The sequence below is a fragment of the Accipiter gentilis genome, chromosome 19 (genome assembly GCF_929443795.1).
Source record: "Accipiter gentilis chromosome 19, bAccGen1.1, whole genome shotgun sequence".
NCBI classification, from domain to species: domain Eukaryota; kingdom Metazoa; phylum Chordata; class Aves; order Accipitriformes; family Accipitridae; genus Astur; species Astur gentilis.
Window position 1 is genome coordinate 24503429 of NC_064898.1, and position 16005 is coordinate 24519433.

The 16005-nt window shown below is 42.0% G+C and overlaps 1 protein-coding gene across 2 annotated transcripts in view; it reads left to right on the forward strand.

The window, feature by feature from the left end:
• The window catches only part of INTS4 (integrator complex subunit 4), a 37590-nt gene extending 21585 nt beyond the window's left edge, over positions 1-16005 (forward strand). For both annotated transcript variants that reach the window (XM_049823632.1, XM_049823633.1), the window contains exons 16-23: positions 2118-2211; positions 4314-4394; positions 6403-6533; positions 7525-7584; positions 9859-10018; positions 10339-10482; positions 11854-11974; positions 14392-16005. In XM_049823632.1, the coding sequence (XP_049679589.1) occupies positions 2118-2211; positions 4314-4394; positions 6403-6533; positions 7525-7584; positions 9859-10018; positions 10339-10482; positions 11854-11974; positions 14392-14585 (985 nt within the window). In that variant the 3' untranslated portion in view covers positions 14586-16005. The remainder of the gene's footprint in view (positions 1-2117; positions 2212-4313; positions 4395-6402; positions 6534-7524; positions 7585-9858; positions 10019-10338; positions 10483-11853; positions 11975-14391) is intronic.

A 16005-nucleotide genomic window follows, 5' to 3' on the forward strand; every position in this document is an offset into this window, starting at 1 on the left:
GAGTTGGAAAAACAGTCTAAAATGCTTTGCTTGGAATATGGAATTCCAAAAAGCTTTATTCTTTTCCTTCCCCTAAAATAGCCGCCTTTTCTGTACGTGTAGCTGTGAATGGCTTTCACACCCACCTGCAGTGGCGAATTAACAGTGTGTTCCTCACTGAAAACCCAACTGTGAAAACTATATGCTTTGTCTTCAGCTGTTTTGAATCTACTATGTGCAGCCTAAAACATAGTCTCAAAGCATTTAATACACTAAATGCTTGAAACAGGTAATCTCTTGGCAGAGCATCCAGAATCTCATAGGCACAATGAAGGTCTGGAAACCTCACAGGCTGTGAATGTTTTTGATTTTGAGTGTAGGAATCTTGTCAGAGATGGCTGCATGCATAGTTTATATGCAGTAAAGGGCAGTAATGCTTTGGAGTAGATGGAAATTATTGGCTTGGCTTTTTTCCTGCTGGGATCACCACCCAGGAACCGTACTAAACCAGCTGCTGTTTTCCACCCTTAAGAGAAGGGAGGATTTAAGACAAAACCAAAAAACCCATTAATGGTTATTTTGCAGAGGGCGAGAGTTTCCTGCGCCAACAATTTGGTTGCTGAGAGGAAGGGGATAGAAGAGGCTCATGGCAGTGGATTCTGTGGTGGGACATAACTCTGTCCTCCTTTTTCCTTGTTGTCATCGGGGGAAGTAGCGCAGACCTCGTGGACCTGGTGCCTACTTGGGACTTGCATTCCTAACCACGCTTAAGACTGACGCTCTTCCCCCAGGCTCTGCAGCTGAAACTGTAAGACAGGCTTTTTAGCAAATCGGTCTTTGTGGTTTAGTTTCTCCATCTATACAACAGGAATTTTTTTTGTCTTGCAGGGATGTTGAAATCTGTTTAAGATTTGTAAGGAAATAGAATTAGTGGAATTGGGAACTGTAGAAGACTGGGAAATGGAATATGTGCCTGGCTGTTAGCTGAGAGATGACATCCTGTTCCCTGTTAGTGTGTTGTGATGCATTAAGTATGACATGGGAATGAAGCACCCAGGAGTCTCCTTTTCTCTCTGCTCTCTGGGAGAAGATGAAATGGAGTCACTTTGTAAAGCTTAGGCTGTCTCTACTGTTGTTGCATTTAAGGAAGGCATAGCCTCTCTGCTTAGGAGAGATTTTCTTTGGCTGCAAATTATGCAGATAATCTCATGGATTTTTTTGAATGTGTCAGCGCTCAGCAACCTTCTGGTTTGGCAGTGCCAAAGTTTCAGAATTGTATCATAAATGCGAAGATAAAGCTAAAGTAAACAAAAGGGAAGGGACATCTGAAGAAAAAATATTCTTTTTAATCGTACAGTAGGAAACATGGAAGTAGAGTGACAATTCTGTACACTTTGGATCAAAGCAAAATGCAGAGAAGAACAGACATGTTAAATCCACATCATCCAACCTATTTGGAGATCTGTAACAAAAAATAAGTTTTGTTTTCTAATACACATTTTAATTTTAAAACATGTCTAAGAGTAGAGAACTGTAAAGCCTTTTGGGTTCCATTAACTGTTGGTTTTTTCTATCAAGTTAAAAGCTCCTTCTATTGCTGTATGATTTACAAGAAATACTTATACCAGACAACATGCAACAGCTAGTTGGGCAAACATCAGTACATAAGATTTCAGCTTGGTTTAAAAAGGCAGCTATATTTCAAATATGCTTGGTTGCGTGAGGCTGACATGTTCCAGACAACCTTTCCTAGCCAACAGGAATAGTTAGATTTCCCAACGGTGTAACACAAATGAGTCGTTAGCTGCTGTAGAAGTCTGGAGCGTTTTAAGTTAAATCTGGAACTGCTACGCTGTATGGTTCCCATAGGGCTGCAGAGTAATGTGGGTTGACAGACTTATTGCTTCCACTGCTGTGCTTGTGTCAGCCTGCAGGAGGAAAGGAGATGCCAAGTCCCAAGGTGCAAACTGTTTTGTATTGTATGTTTTGCTACCGTTTCTGGTCCTTACTCTAAGGATAAGAAAGAGCAAGAAGGAGGAATAGTTGGCTTCATCATTACTGTTGCTGTGTTCTGAGTGCATTTAGATTAACTTGCTTGCTGTCTCAACGTTGTTTTTTCTTTTTTTCACGTGCTTCAGTGATCTTCAGAGGCTTGGAGAACTGCAGTCGGAACTGGCAGGGATGGCAGATTTCACTGCAACTTACCTTCAGTGTCAGCTGCTCCTCATCAAGGTTTGACTTCATCTGTGTTTTTTGGGCCATTCTTCAAAAATGCCCCTAGTCCATCGCAGTGGTGCAGTTTCATGTTTTTATGTTCGTGCTGAAAACTGATGTATGATGAAAGCGCAGGTTCCATGGATTTCTGATATTCCTGCTTCCTTTCTGTGGCAAATAATTTCTGCAGTAACTTTGCCAATGAGTACGCCAGTGTAGATCTCTGCTGTACCTAGGGCTTATGTCAGTTCGTGTGTATTTTGCCAGCGCAGAGTTTATTTTCTGACAAAAATCACAATGGAGGCAACTACTCTGTAGCCTTTTATATTACGAGAGTCACTTTTCTCTGCTACTGGCCACTGGAATACTTTTTGGCTGCTCTAAGTGGAGTTCTTATAGGCAGTGTTTTGTAGACAGCTTTTTTGGCACCAATGCCAAAGAAATTCTTTAGACTTGAGTAAGCAAAAAATCAGTTGTGCTTTCTTTTACAGTGCTGAAATGATCGATCTATCTGGTATTAGCAGGTGAAGTGGTTAGTTTGACACCATGGCAGCAACCCTTTTCAAAGTCCGCTTCATGCTGTAAACAGGAACTAATTTTTTGCTTCACTTCTCAAGCTATAAGCTGGCCATAGTATTTAAGTTAGTCTTTTGGCATTATTTAGGTGTTTGAATGTAACTTATACACATGTAAAGCAAGAACTAAAGCAAGCAACAAAATGTTTCCGGAAGGGACTCAATAAAAGCTTTGTTATGTAAAATCAAGAAGGGATTTCAGTTTCTTTACTAAATGCGTAGCTGCCAGTTGGCATATCTCATGGCAGCCCTCAAATCCTTGGAATACATTTATCGCCCAAAGAAGGTATTTTAGATGAGTGCTGTTACAGTTCAGTACAATCCTAGCTAAATCCAAAACTTCTGCCAAAGCAAAATGTGCTATCCAGGCAGAGGACCAGCAGTTAGAGGTGGCTTTGTTGCCCTTCTCCAGGGTTTGACTGGAGTGAACCAGATGGTTTGTGCATCTGGCAAAGAAGAGCGCTCTGTTTGGATGAAGGGGGTAAAAGCTGCATCAGCTGTTCTTGGCTCAAGGATGCAGAGGAGTCACTAATGTGGCTGAAATGAAAAGTAACTTGTAATATCATACAACTAGAAATTCTGATATGGCAGAGAGAACCCGAATGTCAGAGCAGCCTTTTTCATTAGATTTCTTTCCAATTGCTTCTTTCCCCAACAGAAAGAAGCTGTTGGGGAAAAAAGTATCTTCATTTCCCAGCCTCTTGAGGCTCAAAAGATTCCAGGCATAGGAAATTCCAGACAAAAGGCTCTACATATCCTGTGATTTTAGGCGTAGTTAGCTGGGATTCTGGGACCAGCCTAGATGAAGGATATAGTCCGTATGTTCTTTAGCTTTGGCTACAGCCAGCTTTGTGTGTAGCTGTATCTAAGGACACGCAGTTTCAAAAAGGAGACAGTGATATGAATCATCCAGTCAAGCTTTCTTAATTTTTTTAAACATAAATCAAAAAGCAAATAGGGTGTGGTTGAATGGGGGTTTTGGGTTGTTTTTTTTTAAATACAAGTATCAGTAGCTGATGTACACTCAGTATTCATAGTAACTCCAGAATCTTTGGTGGGGTGGAGACTGTCAACAGGAAAGTTCAGAAATATAACTGTGTAGGTGTGTTTCTGGGGACAGTTGTTACTGTTTCTGCTTTTTGCCTGCAATCTGAGATTGCCCTGATCTTGGTCTCAGGGAGGTGACAAAGCAGTGGGCTATTGTTTCTCTAATAGTAAAGTTCTCCTTAAAAAGTACTGAAGAGTTTGGCTCAGTCAGTCTCTAATTTATAGCTTTGTTAATATTATTCTTAACTTCTGTTTTATATTTTGTAGTTGTATAGGTATCCCTGTGTATTTATAGAACAATACATAATTTGTAGGCTTTGGTTCTCTGTGTTATATTTAAAAGCACAAAAGAAAACTTTGGCCTGCTTGTTCAACCAACCTGTTGGCGTACAGCTGGGAGACAGGGCATCTTCCCTGCTCCCAAGCTGATCTAGCACAATGTTATAGTGTTTAGACTGAACTGGGTATTTATCATCATTTTGTGGTTTTCTTCTGTAGGCCTTGCAAGAGAAGCTGTGGAATGTGGCAGCTCCTCTATACCTGAAACAGAACGCATTGGCATCTGCTGCAGCGAAACAGGTGAGGTAGAAGCATCTGGGTCTGTGCGGAGGCAAGTGCTTAGATACGAGCCCTTCCTTGGCCATACAATGATAATAATATACTTCTGACCTTCCACTGCGGTAGTCTGTCCAAGTAAATCTTAGTTGCCCAAAGTGGAGTAATGTCCCTCATCTTCAAAAGATGAGTGGCGAGTGGGGGAGGTTCATGACAACTATAAAAAGGCAAACATCATACCCATCTTCCAGAAGAGCAAGAAAGAAGATCCAGAAAACTGTGGGCTGCTTGGCCTCACCTCATTCCCGGGGAAGGTTATGGCCCAAATCCTCTTAAAAGCCATTTCTAAACAAGTGAAGGTCAACAAGGTGATTGGGAACAGCCAAAATGCATTTCCCAAGGGCAAGTTATACTTGACCAACATCATTGCTCTCTGCGATGAGGGGACTGGTGCTGTGAGCAAGGGGAGGGCAGTGGATGTCATATATCTTTGACTTTAGCAAAGCCTTTGATGCGGTCTCCTGTTGTTTCCTTTTCACCAAACTGGCAGGATTCTGGCTGAGTAAGTGGGTGATAAGGCTCCTCCAAATTGAGTAGCCAGTTGATAGGCTGGGAGAGGGCATGGCTGCTGTTCAGGCTGGTCTGGACAGGCTGGGGAATTGGGATGACAGGAACCTCCTGATGCCCAGCGTGGGGATCCTGGTGGACAACACGTTGAACATGAGGCAGTAAAGAAGGCCAACTGCAATGGACACAAACTGGAATAAGAGAAACTCTGATTAGATATAAAGGGGGGGGGGGGGGGGGGGGGAATTTACTGTAAGGGTGGTTAAATACTGTAACAGGTTGCCCAGAGAGGTGGGGGGAATATCTGTCCTTGGAAGTGTTCACAATTTGATGTGGCCCTGAGTAAGTGGATTTAATTAGACCTGCTTTGAGCAGGGGACCAGGCTAGGTGACCTGTGGAGGTCCCACCCAACCTGAGTTATTCTGATTCTGTGATGTATAAATGATCCTGGAAAAACTGAAGCTAAGCCCTAAGAAAAGGTAAAGGAGAAAGCAAGGTATTAAATAATCTGGAAACAAATCTAGGGTAAATGCAAGTTCATGGATCTGCTGGGAAACTATGCTGACATTTTGAGTGTTCAGTTAATTAAAATGTAATAAGAGGCAGGTACTGCTGTGCATCAAAACCTTCTATGCTGTTGACAACTGTCCCCAGGGATGAGTAGAAAAAAGCCTATCAGCTTTTTAAATCTTCACTAACTGAACTGTCTGTCTTGGGTGCCCTTCTCAGTTGCATGTGAACTCCCTGGGAAATTTTATCTGTTGTGATTGTGAATGTAGATCACTTCCCGTCAACGCAAGGTGAGGGAATATTTCCTATTCAGTAATTTGCAAGTTCTTGGCTTCTGTACAGTCATACTGAACTCAACTATATTGATCTGAGCACTTCTCTTGTCTAGTGAAGCTCATTTATTCAACAGGTAAAGTATGATGAGTAAAACTGTGCAATGTCCCATCTAAGCTTTTAACTGTGTATCTAAAATAGCCCAGAACATTGCTTATCTTGTGATAGTTCCCATCTTCAGCTGCAGTACATGAAGTGTTGTTGAATGTAAAGTTGTTTTCAAGCGAACTTGTCAAACCTAGCTCCAAAAATGTCAACCTGAGCGGGACCACTGAGGTTGCTCTGTTGTGCTACTCACATTTTGTATTTCAGAGTAGCTGGTGGGAGTCTGTGAGTGCTCTACCCCTAGAAATTTAAAATGCAATGTCAAAAGATAGACTGCCAGTGGAGGGAGTGCTTGATTTCAGGTCAAGTTTCACGAATTGTTTCTTTAATATAGCCAAGATAACCTTTTAGTATTAGGTGCCACTTTACGCCATGAAGAATTTCACCAAAAGAATGAGACTCATGGATTAATGTGTTCCTCAGTATGAGGAAAACCACCAGATTCTTGTGAGCATGCTTGTGCAAGAGTTTAACTGAGTCTGATGGTTTGTTAACTCTGTGGTGTCTGTCTGCCAGATCTTGGAAGAAACTTACAAAATGGAGTTCATGTACAGCGGAGTGGAGAGTAGACAAGTGGTCATTATTCACCACATGAGACTGCAAGCGAAGGCGTTACAGCTTATAGTGACTGCGCGTACCACTAGAGGGTAAGGATGACCTGGTACAAGGATCTTCTTAGGGTTAACTGTAAGCTTAGTTTCCTCCAGCTTTGTTTGAAAAAAGAAAAAGAAAAAAAAAAACCAAAACCAAACATCAAGGATAAATTAGACACATAAAACATCACGACATGCCAATAACCATTTGCTAAACTACTTCAGAATGAAGAGCCTTCTTTTGCCTTTGGTGTAGCTGTACAGTGACACAATACTAAATTAGATGACAAAATTATTAGGAAGACATGTTGTGGGGGTTGAGTTCTCTCAGCTATGAACATATAAATAGGTTAAAAATGTTGTAGAGTTGATATTTGGGACCTATTTATACAAGGAAAAGTCATGTATCAAAGAATGCACTAATTGTGTTTGCTTCATTAAGTATTAGTTGCTGAGTTTTTAGCATCAGAAAAGAATTGTCTTTTTGACTGATCTGCAACTAATGTTTGTGTGACTTGGACACAAAATGCTCGTGTATGGGTAACATGAGAGGCTCTGTGTGGTTCGTTTTGGCTGCTGAGGTCAGTGAAGTTACACATGGGTTTGAATGGCTGTAGAATTAGAATTTCATTTGGTGGAGTTAGAGCAAGGTGGTTAGTATCCTAATTTGTTTACTATTGTTTTGAGTTTGTTGGTATCAATTTACTGTGTTGCCATAGAGGTCCATAATATATTTGCCTCTTGACCTCCTCTTTTATAGGTGGAAAGTTAATACTTTCTAGCAGTGGTGTTGGGACCTTAATTGGTGCCTTATGCAAATGATTTTTTTTGTGGGACGGGGACATGGATGTGGGGAGGAGATAGCAATTGCTTTTTTTTTTTTTTTTTTTTTTCTCTTGTGGGGAACACCTTTCTGGCCTTACCATTGTAAGATCTTTTAGTTTTTGGGAGCTTGAACTGGATTCCAAAACCCCTAAATGCTTATAGCCATAGAGACAGTTTTCTTTATTTAAAACTAAAACAAGGAACGTTATCTTCATTACAGAGTGGAACCCCTTTTTGGGATGTGTGAAAAATTCCTACAGGAAGTAGATTCCTTTCAGAGGTGAGAAACTGTTGCTTCTTCACTTTATGTTAGAAAGTCCCCTCGCCATTGTCATCAGGGAATATTCTGTTTCTTTTTCATCCCTTAGCATATCCCTTCCCCTTTTGATGTCCTACATCAGGGACTGCTATCATGGCATGATAAAGCAAGAAGTCAACTCCCTTCTAAATGTGGGATCAATGGAAGAGCTTTCCTGGGAGTGTGACAAAAAAGGGAATTTCCCTTTTCTTTATCACAAATTTCTAAATTGTAAATGAGAGAGTGAGTGAGCTGTCTACGTGCTCAAGGTGGGAGCCATCTCGCCCAGGTTTTGACATCTGCTTTGTAGCCCACTGCTTCTGAAGCACTCACCCAGCTCTCCTCTCACTGGAGAGGTGCTTTTTTATCTTGTCCTAATCTAGATGTCTAAAAAAGGTCAGGCTAGGGATGCCCGGATTTTTTTTGTTGTCTCAGAAGGGAATTGGGTAGCTACCCGAGAGACATAGGTATCCAGAGTTGGCTGAGCAGAATTTCATCTCTAGTTCTGATTAAATTCCCATTTATTTGTGGTCCATATGCTTGGCAGTTGTGGCTGGTTAAGTGATGAGAAAAGGGAGCCAAATTTACCCATTCTCTGATGTTTAGCTTATTTGGTAGCTAATGACTAGAACTGTTCATTTGCTTTGTATCTTTTCTTTGCTCTGAGTCTAAGGATGAGCAAAACTCATCACTTTTTCTGAGGAATGTAACTCCTGCGGGCAGTGATGAATTCCACAAAGGGAATTTGGATGATGGTGGATCTTGTCAGTTAACTGTAAGGTCACCTGTAAACGCTCAGACATGTAAAATCGCCGCGTCTAGGTTGTGCAGCCTCAGCATGCCAGATTTTAGCTGCATCCCATGACAGAGTAGTTGAAATTTATTGTCTGCGTAGTGGCAGTCATAGGAACACAAGGATGTGTATTCCTGCGTATCCCTCTTAGCATTGTACAGAGGAGAGCATGATTTTTCTCCACCCTTGCCGAGCTGGTGGCAGAGGCTTCTGTTTATGGATTACGAGCTCCTGTAAAGCACCACTAGGATCCTTAAAAAAATCTCACTTCTCAGGCTTTAGGACCTGAAGCTGTTTTGGGCATGTCCGGTATGCCTGTCCAGGCTTTATTGAGTCAACTGTAGATGAAGGTACAGCACAACACTGGAGTTAAAAAACGGGGAGGAGAGCCCGTTGTTCAAGAGGCTGTTCACCTACAGAAGTGGAGCATTTTTTTCACCAAATTGCATGAATATTTACTAGGCTTACAAAACTGTCTTGCTAAACACCACAGGAATGTTGCTGGTAATAACAGATAAGCCACCAGTGACTCAATCTAGTGAACCATCTTCTGCATGCAGGGTTGTAGGGTAGTAGCCCAGTTTTACTTCTCTATAAAGAATAAGAAATACCAAACGTTCTTCTTGTGAGAGGCTGTTGTCCCAAACTATAGAATGGATTCCATTCTCTGTTCTTGACCTCTAGAACTAGCTTTTCCGCCTCCTCACTACTGATTGTAGTTTAGTATTAAGATTTCACTCCTCAGATGTAATACTTTAATAAAGATTGGTAGAGTAAAACCATTCTGGAAACTTTGCTGCAGCAGAGGGTCAGACAACTCACGTATTGGGTGTGTGGGTATGATAGATCTGTAATGAGTCAGCTATGTAGTTAGCCAGATGAAAGTGCACAGCATAAAGAATTAGGGATATGCATGTCTTCCCTGAGAAGTACAAATTTAAAAACTGTGCAAGGCAACTATGCCAGGAATGGCTCTTTCATCCAGCTGTGTTTCTTTGTTGAGACATCGAGATTGAATGCAGAGTGCTGGAATTGCCTGTAGTCTCATTTAATTAGTACTTTTACTATCTAAATAGCATTACAGCTGCACATGCAATCTGAGCGGACAAATCTCTGCAGTAGCTGCTTCTCATTAATGTGTTGTTGATGGGCACCTCAGCATTTCTAGCTCCTTTTCTGTGAATCTAGATTCCTCTGCCCGCTAGGCTCTGTATTGATGAAGGACCCAAGAAGCGAGATCTGCATAGGCCTTGATGTTGTCAGTTTGAGCACAGGGTATGTTCCCAACATAACTAGCCAAAATCATCTTCATCTTATGTATGAGACGTGCATCAGAAGAGGACTTTACATATCTAATTCTGTCATTATAACTAAATGTAAGGATTAAGTAGCTTGGAGGAAAATAACAATACTGTTGAAAATTTTGAAAAAAGTATTTGGCTTTTAATTTATTTGTAACACAGATGTTTCATCTCTGAGCTCCCACATATGCAAGGCAGTTTTGTAGACAAATTGCTGGACTTAATGCCCAGACTTGTGACGTCCAAGCCTTCGGAAGTGGTCAAGATTCTTCAGACAACACTGCGACAAAGTACCTTTCTCCACCTTCCTCTTCCAGAGCAGGTCAGTTTAACACAGAGAATTAAAATGCAATATCCTTGCAGACTTTCTTAGCATCTGACTAGTTCCTAATATACCATGAAACTTTTAGAATTCAGGTTTTTTGTTAGCCCCAAGTATTATTTCTTCAAAGGCTTTCTTCTTCTTACCTAACATCCTCAGGGCTACTGCTAATAATACAGAAAACTCAGTAATTCCTGGCAGTATCTAAAAGACTCCAAAGCTCATGCACAATTTCTCCATTAAGAACAGTAATGATTGTCTTTTTTTCTTTCCTCCTCCTCCCCTGGCCTCATTTTTGCCAACCACTTTGCCCCTACTAGCTCCATAGAGCTACTGCAAATATCATTGAGCCTACTGGTGAATCTGATAATCCTCTGAGGTTTACATCGGGGTTGGTAGTGGCACTGGATGTTGATGCAACTCTGGAACACGTGCAGGATCCCCAAGGAACCGTAAAAGTTCAGGTAAGCAGTCGCTTGACACAAATGCCAAAAAGAATGCATCTTATGGGGAGTTTGTTTAAGGATGTCAATCCTTCTAAATTGCAAATTATTGTACACTTCATTAGTAAAAATGTTGGATTTCTGTGTTTTAACCACACATTCTGAAACTGGCTTGTATATAGTGTGCTGAGTTGACTTGTGTACAGTTCCTGAGAGTTTATTTGAGCACTTTGATGCCATTCTGTGCTCCACACAGTGCTTTCACATGCACTGGGCATGTTACGGACATGAGCACAAATAAACGCTGGTGAAATTCCAGCTTGTGTAGTGGGAGAAGGAGGAGCAGAAGAAGCTGTTCTGAACAGTCCAGAAATATGCAGGTTTTTGGCTCTTTGTGTTTACAACTGTCGTGGTTTAACCCCAGCTGGCAGCTAAGCACCACCCAGCCACTTGTTCACTCCCCCCACAGTGAGATGGGGGAGAGAATCAGAAGAGTTAAAGTGAGAAAACTCGTGGGCTGAGATAAAGGCAGTTTAACAGGTAAAGCAAAAGCTGTGCACACAGGCAAAGCAAAACCAGGAATCCATTCCCCAGTTCCCATGGGCAGCAGGAGTTCAGCCATCTCCAGGACAGCAGGGCTCCATCACACCTAACGGGGACTTGGGAAGACAAACGCCATCACTCCCAACGTCCCCCCTTCCTTCCTCTTCTTCCCCAGCTTTATCTGCCGACCACGACGTCCTATGGTCTGGGATATCCCTGGGGTCAGTTGGGGTCGGCTGTCCCGGCTGTGTCCCCCCCAACTCCTTGTGCCCCCCCAGCCTCCTCGCTGGCGGGGTGGGGGGAGAAGCAGAAAAGCCCTTGGCTCTGGGTAAGCCCTGCTCAGCAGGAACAAAAACATCTCTGTTTTATCAACACAGTTTCCAGCCCAAATCCAAAACGTAGCCCCATACTAGCTACTGTGAAGAAAATTAACTCTATCCCAGCCAAAACCAGCACAACATCTTAACTTTCTTCCTATTGCCGAATCTCTAGTTTCAAATGCAGCTGAGGAGGTAGGTGTGGTATGATGCCAAGTAAAATACGCAAATTCACTGCATAACAAAGAAATGAAAACCTCTGTTTACAATGCAGAGGAAGAAGCTGATGTCAATGTATTTTTTTTCCACCAGTGCTGTGAGTCTGAATGGCTGGTGTGTGGCTGTTAAATCTAGGGCAGCTGGACTCCTGCCTCCAAGATAAAGCACACCTTCCTGCCTTCCGAACTCAAACAGCAAACACCAAAATAACGCACACTGTGCAAATCCCCAGTCGTCATTCAGTTGTTTCCTTTTTTTTTTTTTTTTTTTTTTTTTTTTTTTTTTTTTTTTTTTTTTTTCCCCCCCCCTGTAGGTATTGTATCCAGATGGACAAGCACAGCTAATCCATCCTAAACCAGCTGACTTTCGAAATCCTGGTCCTGGAAGGCACAGACTGATAACTCAGGTTTACCTCTCGCACACAGCCTGGACAGGTAACGTTAATGATACAAGTTCATGTGATTGTGTCGCCGCGCTTTTTTAAGATAGGAGCGTGTCTTGCTTGATCCTGGTCTCCTGCACATAAGACGTACATGCCCACAGTCTTGGGGGGCTTTCAGGATCCTGGAGTCTACAGCTGTTGTCGATGCTACCCTTAGCGTTGCTCAGATTTCTGTTCTCTCAGCCTTTTGAGCAGATCTCCCTGGTTGACAGGGCAGTGCTGCTCCGTAGGTGACTGGAGGGGCTGCTGTCGTGGGAGGGGAAGGTGCTTTCTGCGCGCTGGGGGTTGCACGTGCAGTCTTGCGGCACTGAGAGCACGTATTCAAGGTGAGGTCACCCGCTTCTGTGCAGAGCAAGATCAGTTGCAGGAGTCAGGCCTGCATCCTTATTTAAAGGCAAGGAGTCATGGTAAACTGATTCATTGTAATTCATTGGTTTAGACCTGACAGGTATTTTGAGCAGGGCAGAGAACCTTTGGAACTGTGTGTACTCAACAGTACAATTTCACTGCTGATTAAACTTTCACCCTTTTAAATGCCCTAAAAACCCACCCTTTAGCTCTGATGAAATATGTGACTCCAGCATTCACGTTCAGTCTCAGTTGGCATTCACACCTCCCCGTGAAAGTACTTCAGTAATTGGCTTGCGGACTTCAAAAAATAAAAGCAGAGAGTATTTGTTTGCAGCTGCCTTTGTCCTGTTTTCTTTTAATCCCTTCACTTTTATTCAAATGTGGGCTTTTTTTTTCTGAGCAGTTATTAATAGGGTTTGGTGATCTTTTTTTTTTTAACCCACAGAGTTTTGTTTAGTGCCATGTTCTTTCACATACTCCTCTATGTCTAGCATTTCCATGGTGTACTTCTTCATCCTGCTATCTTTGTTTTATTTTGGAGAAGAAAAAATGGTATTGTTTCTATGACTGGAAGTATCTGGATTTAAACGGTCATCCTGTACCAGAGGGAGCTGAATCAAGTCCTTATTTCTGCTTCTGCAGTGTTCAGTGGAAGGGTGTTTTAAGTACGGCCCTAGGAGATTCTGTTCTGGTGTCTCTCCTAGCCATTATTTTAACTATTAACTTTGACATTGGCACTTACCCATATAAACCATGGGGAGGACACCAAGCTGGGAGGGGTTCAGGGAAGGGGGTCAGAATTCAAAATGGAGAAATTACTTTAAATCAAGACAATGAAACTTACTGAAGGCCAGTAAAAAGTGTGTGCTTAGGAAGGAGAACGCCCAAATACAAAGCACAGATTAACTGACAGGCGTATAGCAGAAGCGATAGAGGTGACTGCAAGCAACAAATAAAAGAAGAGTTGACAGTATGGGAAAAGGCAAGTCTTGGGGAGGTGTTAGCTGAACTGTGGGATAACTGTGGAAAAAAGGTTATTTCTTGTGTTCTGTCTGGTACTGATGACATCTCAGCTGCGGTTCTGGGCATCTTAAAATTATGTGGGTTTCAGTAGGTTTCATTTAGGTCTCAGTAACATGGTCCTGTTGTGGGTTAACCCTGGTATATGGTTAAGCCCCACACACCACCCGGTGCTCGCTCACTTCCCCTCGCCCCCGGTGGGATGAGGAAGAGAATCAGAAGGGTAAAAGTGAGAAAACTGGTGGGTATTGCACCGTTCAGCAGGAGCTAAAACATCCCTGTGCCATCAACACTGTTTTGGTCACAAACCCAAAACGTAGCACCATGAGAGCTACCATGGAGGAAAATGAACTTCATCCCAGGCAAAACCATTACAAGTCCTTAAGGAAAAGTCCTAAAGAAATCAGGTTTTTCAGTCTAGAAGGGAACTTTTTGATGGGGCTATAGTCCGGCATGCTGCTCAAAGTCATACTGTATAGACTAAAAACCCAATTTTTGTTATGACCACTGGGAGAAGAACCAAGTGAAATTGCCTTATGGGCAGTATTAGGAATATCTGTCTACCTGCTGAGGTGGTGAAGGAGCGGAAAAGGCTGTCCTGCTGTGTAAAAACCTCCCAACAAGAGAATCTTCAAGTAGTCTCCTCTGCTGTGAGTCTTATCAGACATCATCTGGATTTACTTGATCCTGCCGTAAAAATATAGGTAGCAAGACCACCTAGTTCTATGGTCTTTTCCAATTTTACTATTATTTGGTTGGAGTTACTTTTAATAGTTATTTTTTAAATTTGCTATTTTCAAGTTAGTCATGGGATTCTCTTTTTAAGCTGTGACAAAGGATGGGGGGGGCACACACCTAAAACAGTCCTTAGTTCTACTGTGCCAAATGTAATGACAGCGTTGTATTTTCAAACACCGGATTAGATTCTGGTCAGCCCAGAATGGCTCTGTACTTAACCCAGTATATATGAGAGAAAATTTCATTCAGTATTGGTTGTTGACTTTGTGATGACAGGGTTGTTCTGGTTTTTCTCTGCAGAGCCATGTCAGATTGAAGTGCGGTTGCTGCTGGCTTACAATTCCAACAGGAGCAAGGCATCTGCGAAAATTCTTAAATCTACCTGGAGCGAGAGCTTGGAGGCTCTCCCACAATCTGAAAACGGCATAGAGGGGACCATACCCTTCAGCAAACCTGTCAAAGTTTATATCATGCCCAAACCCGCCAGACGGTGAAATCTGCCGCTAAAAGAAATATATTTATGGGCTTGTTGGGTTACATGAAAACAATATACGGTGTTCCAAGATAGTGAACCAAACCAAAACAGTTTTATACTTGTGTAAAAAAAGTCAACCACAGAAATAAAGCAGCTGAAGAACGATTGCTCTCCTCTGCTAAGAAGTAGACGGCCCAATACAGGAGTTACTCAGCTAGTTAAGAGTAGTTTCAAGAAAATGGAGGTGTTTCTATATTGAATCAACAAAATCAAGACAGATCTCCATCAGCATTCCAGGAGTAATTTCATTGGGCCTTATGTTCAGTTTTTACTTACCAAAAGTTTCTCTTTAAGGCCTCCAGGTTTTCTGCTATGTGTTTACTAGGTATTTACTATGTAAATGCTTAGGTGCATAAATCAATGTTATTTTTACAGTACTCTAAAGTGAAGCTAAGGAGTTTGGTTTTTTGTGGGGGTTTGTTAAGGGGGGGTTTTTTTGAATGCCTAAAACTTGTATTTGTGCATTGGTACCTAAATTCTTAGTGGAAAAAAAAATAATTCTAAAGTGCTATTGTTCTTGTGTAGGAACTGCACCTCAAAGTGAAATTGCCAATTGCCGTAGGCTAACTCCTGAGCTATTTTACATCCTGCACAGCTGTTCTGAAGCTAGGACAGTTTTGGGGAGGGCACAGGTTGTTCATGTTGTGGTGTGGGGGGAGGAGGAACCTGTTGGTGCAAGCAGCAGAACTTCAGTTAGCAGGACATGGAGTTTAATTGAGTTTACATAAAAAGGAGTCAAACGTATTAATTTCTGAATTGTAATCCAGTTCTCTTGTTGCATATTTGTATGTCTTCAGGAACAATGCAATTAAATACCATGGGTTGGAAAATTACTAACCGCATCCCACTAAGTTCTACAGAATTTCTTTCTTTGTGGTGATCTTGGCGTGAACCAATCTTACTGAGATGAGAAAATCTGTTTAGTTTTTCAATTCAGCAGCAGTTTTGGCAGTCAAAGTCTTTCTGATCAGCTGAAGTAGCCAAACACGCTCTCAATTAAGCAGCAGTCGGGCAGCTCGTCAATGTTCCCCTAAGGAGGTGAGCTGGGAGTACGGAGGGACAAGAACTTACGAAAAACATGATCCTTCTGGCATTCCTGTTGGAAAGTGTGTCTGTGCAAGGCTTCGGTGGACTGAGGAACCTCCTATGATTAGTAGCAATCCTTTGGTAGGATTTTCTAGGAGTGCTTAATGTGTGAAACTTTATAGTGCAGCAGCCAAATGTTACCTGTGTTCAGAAATCAATTGGTAAAAACAAAAAAAAAAAGGTGTATTTTTAGCAAGTAAACAAAGTAGTGAAAAAATACTTTCCAGTTGTAAAGAGATTGGTGTAAATAATAACCCCTTATGTGCTTTCCCACAATAAAATTGGAAAACTCA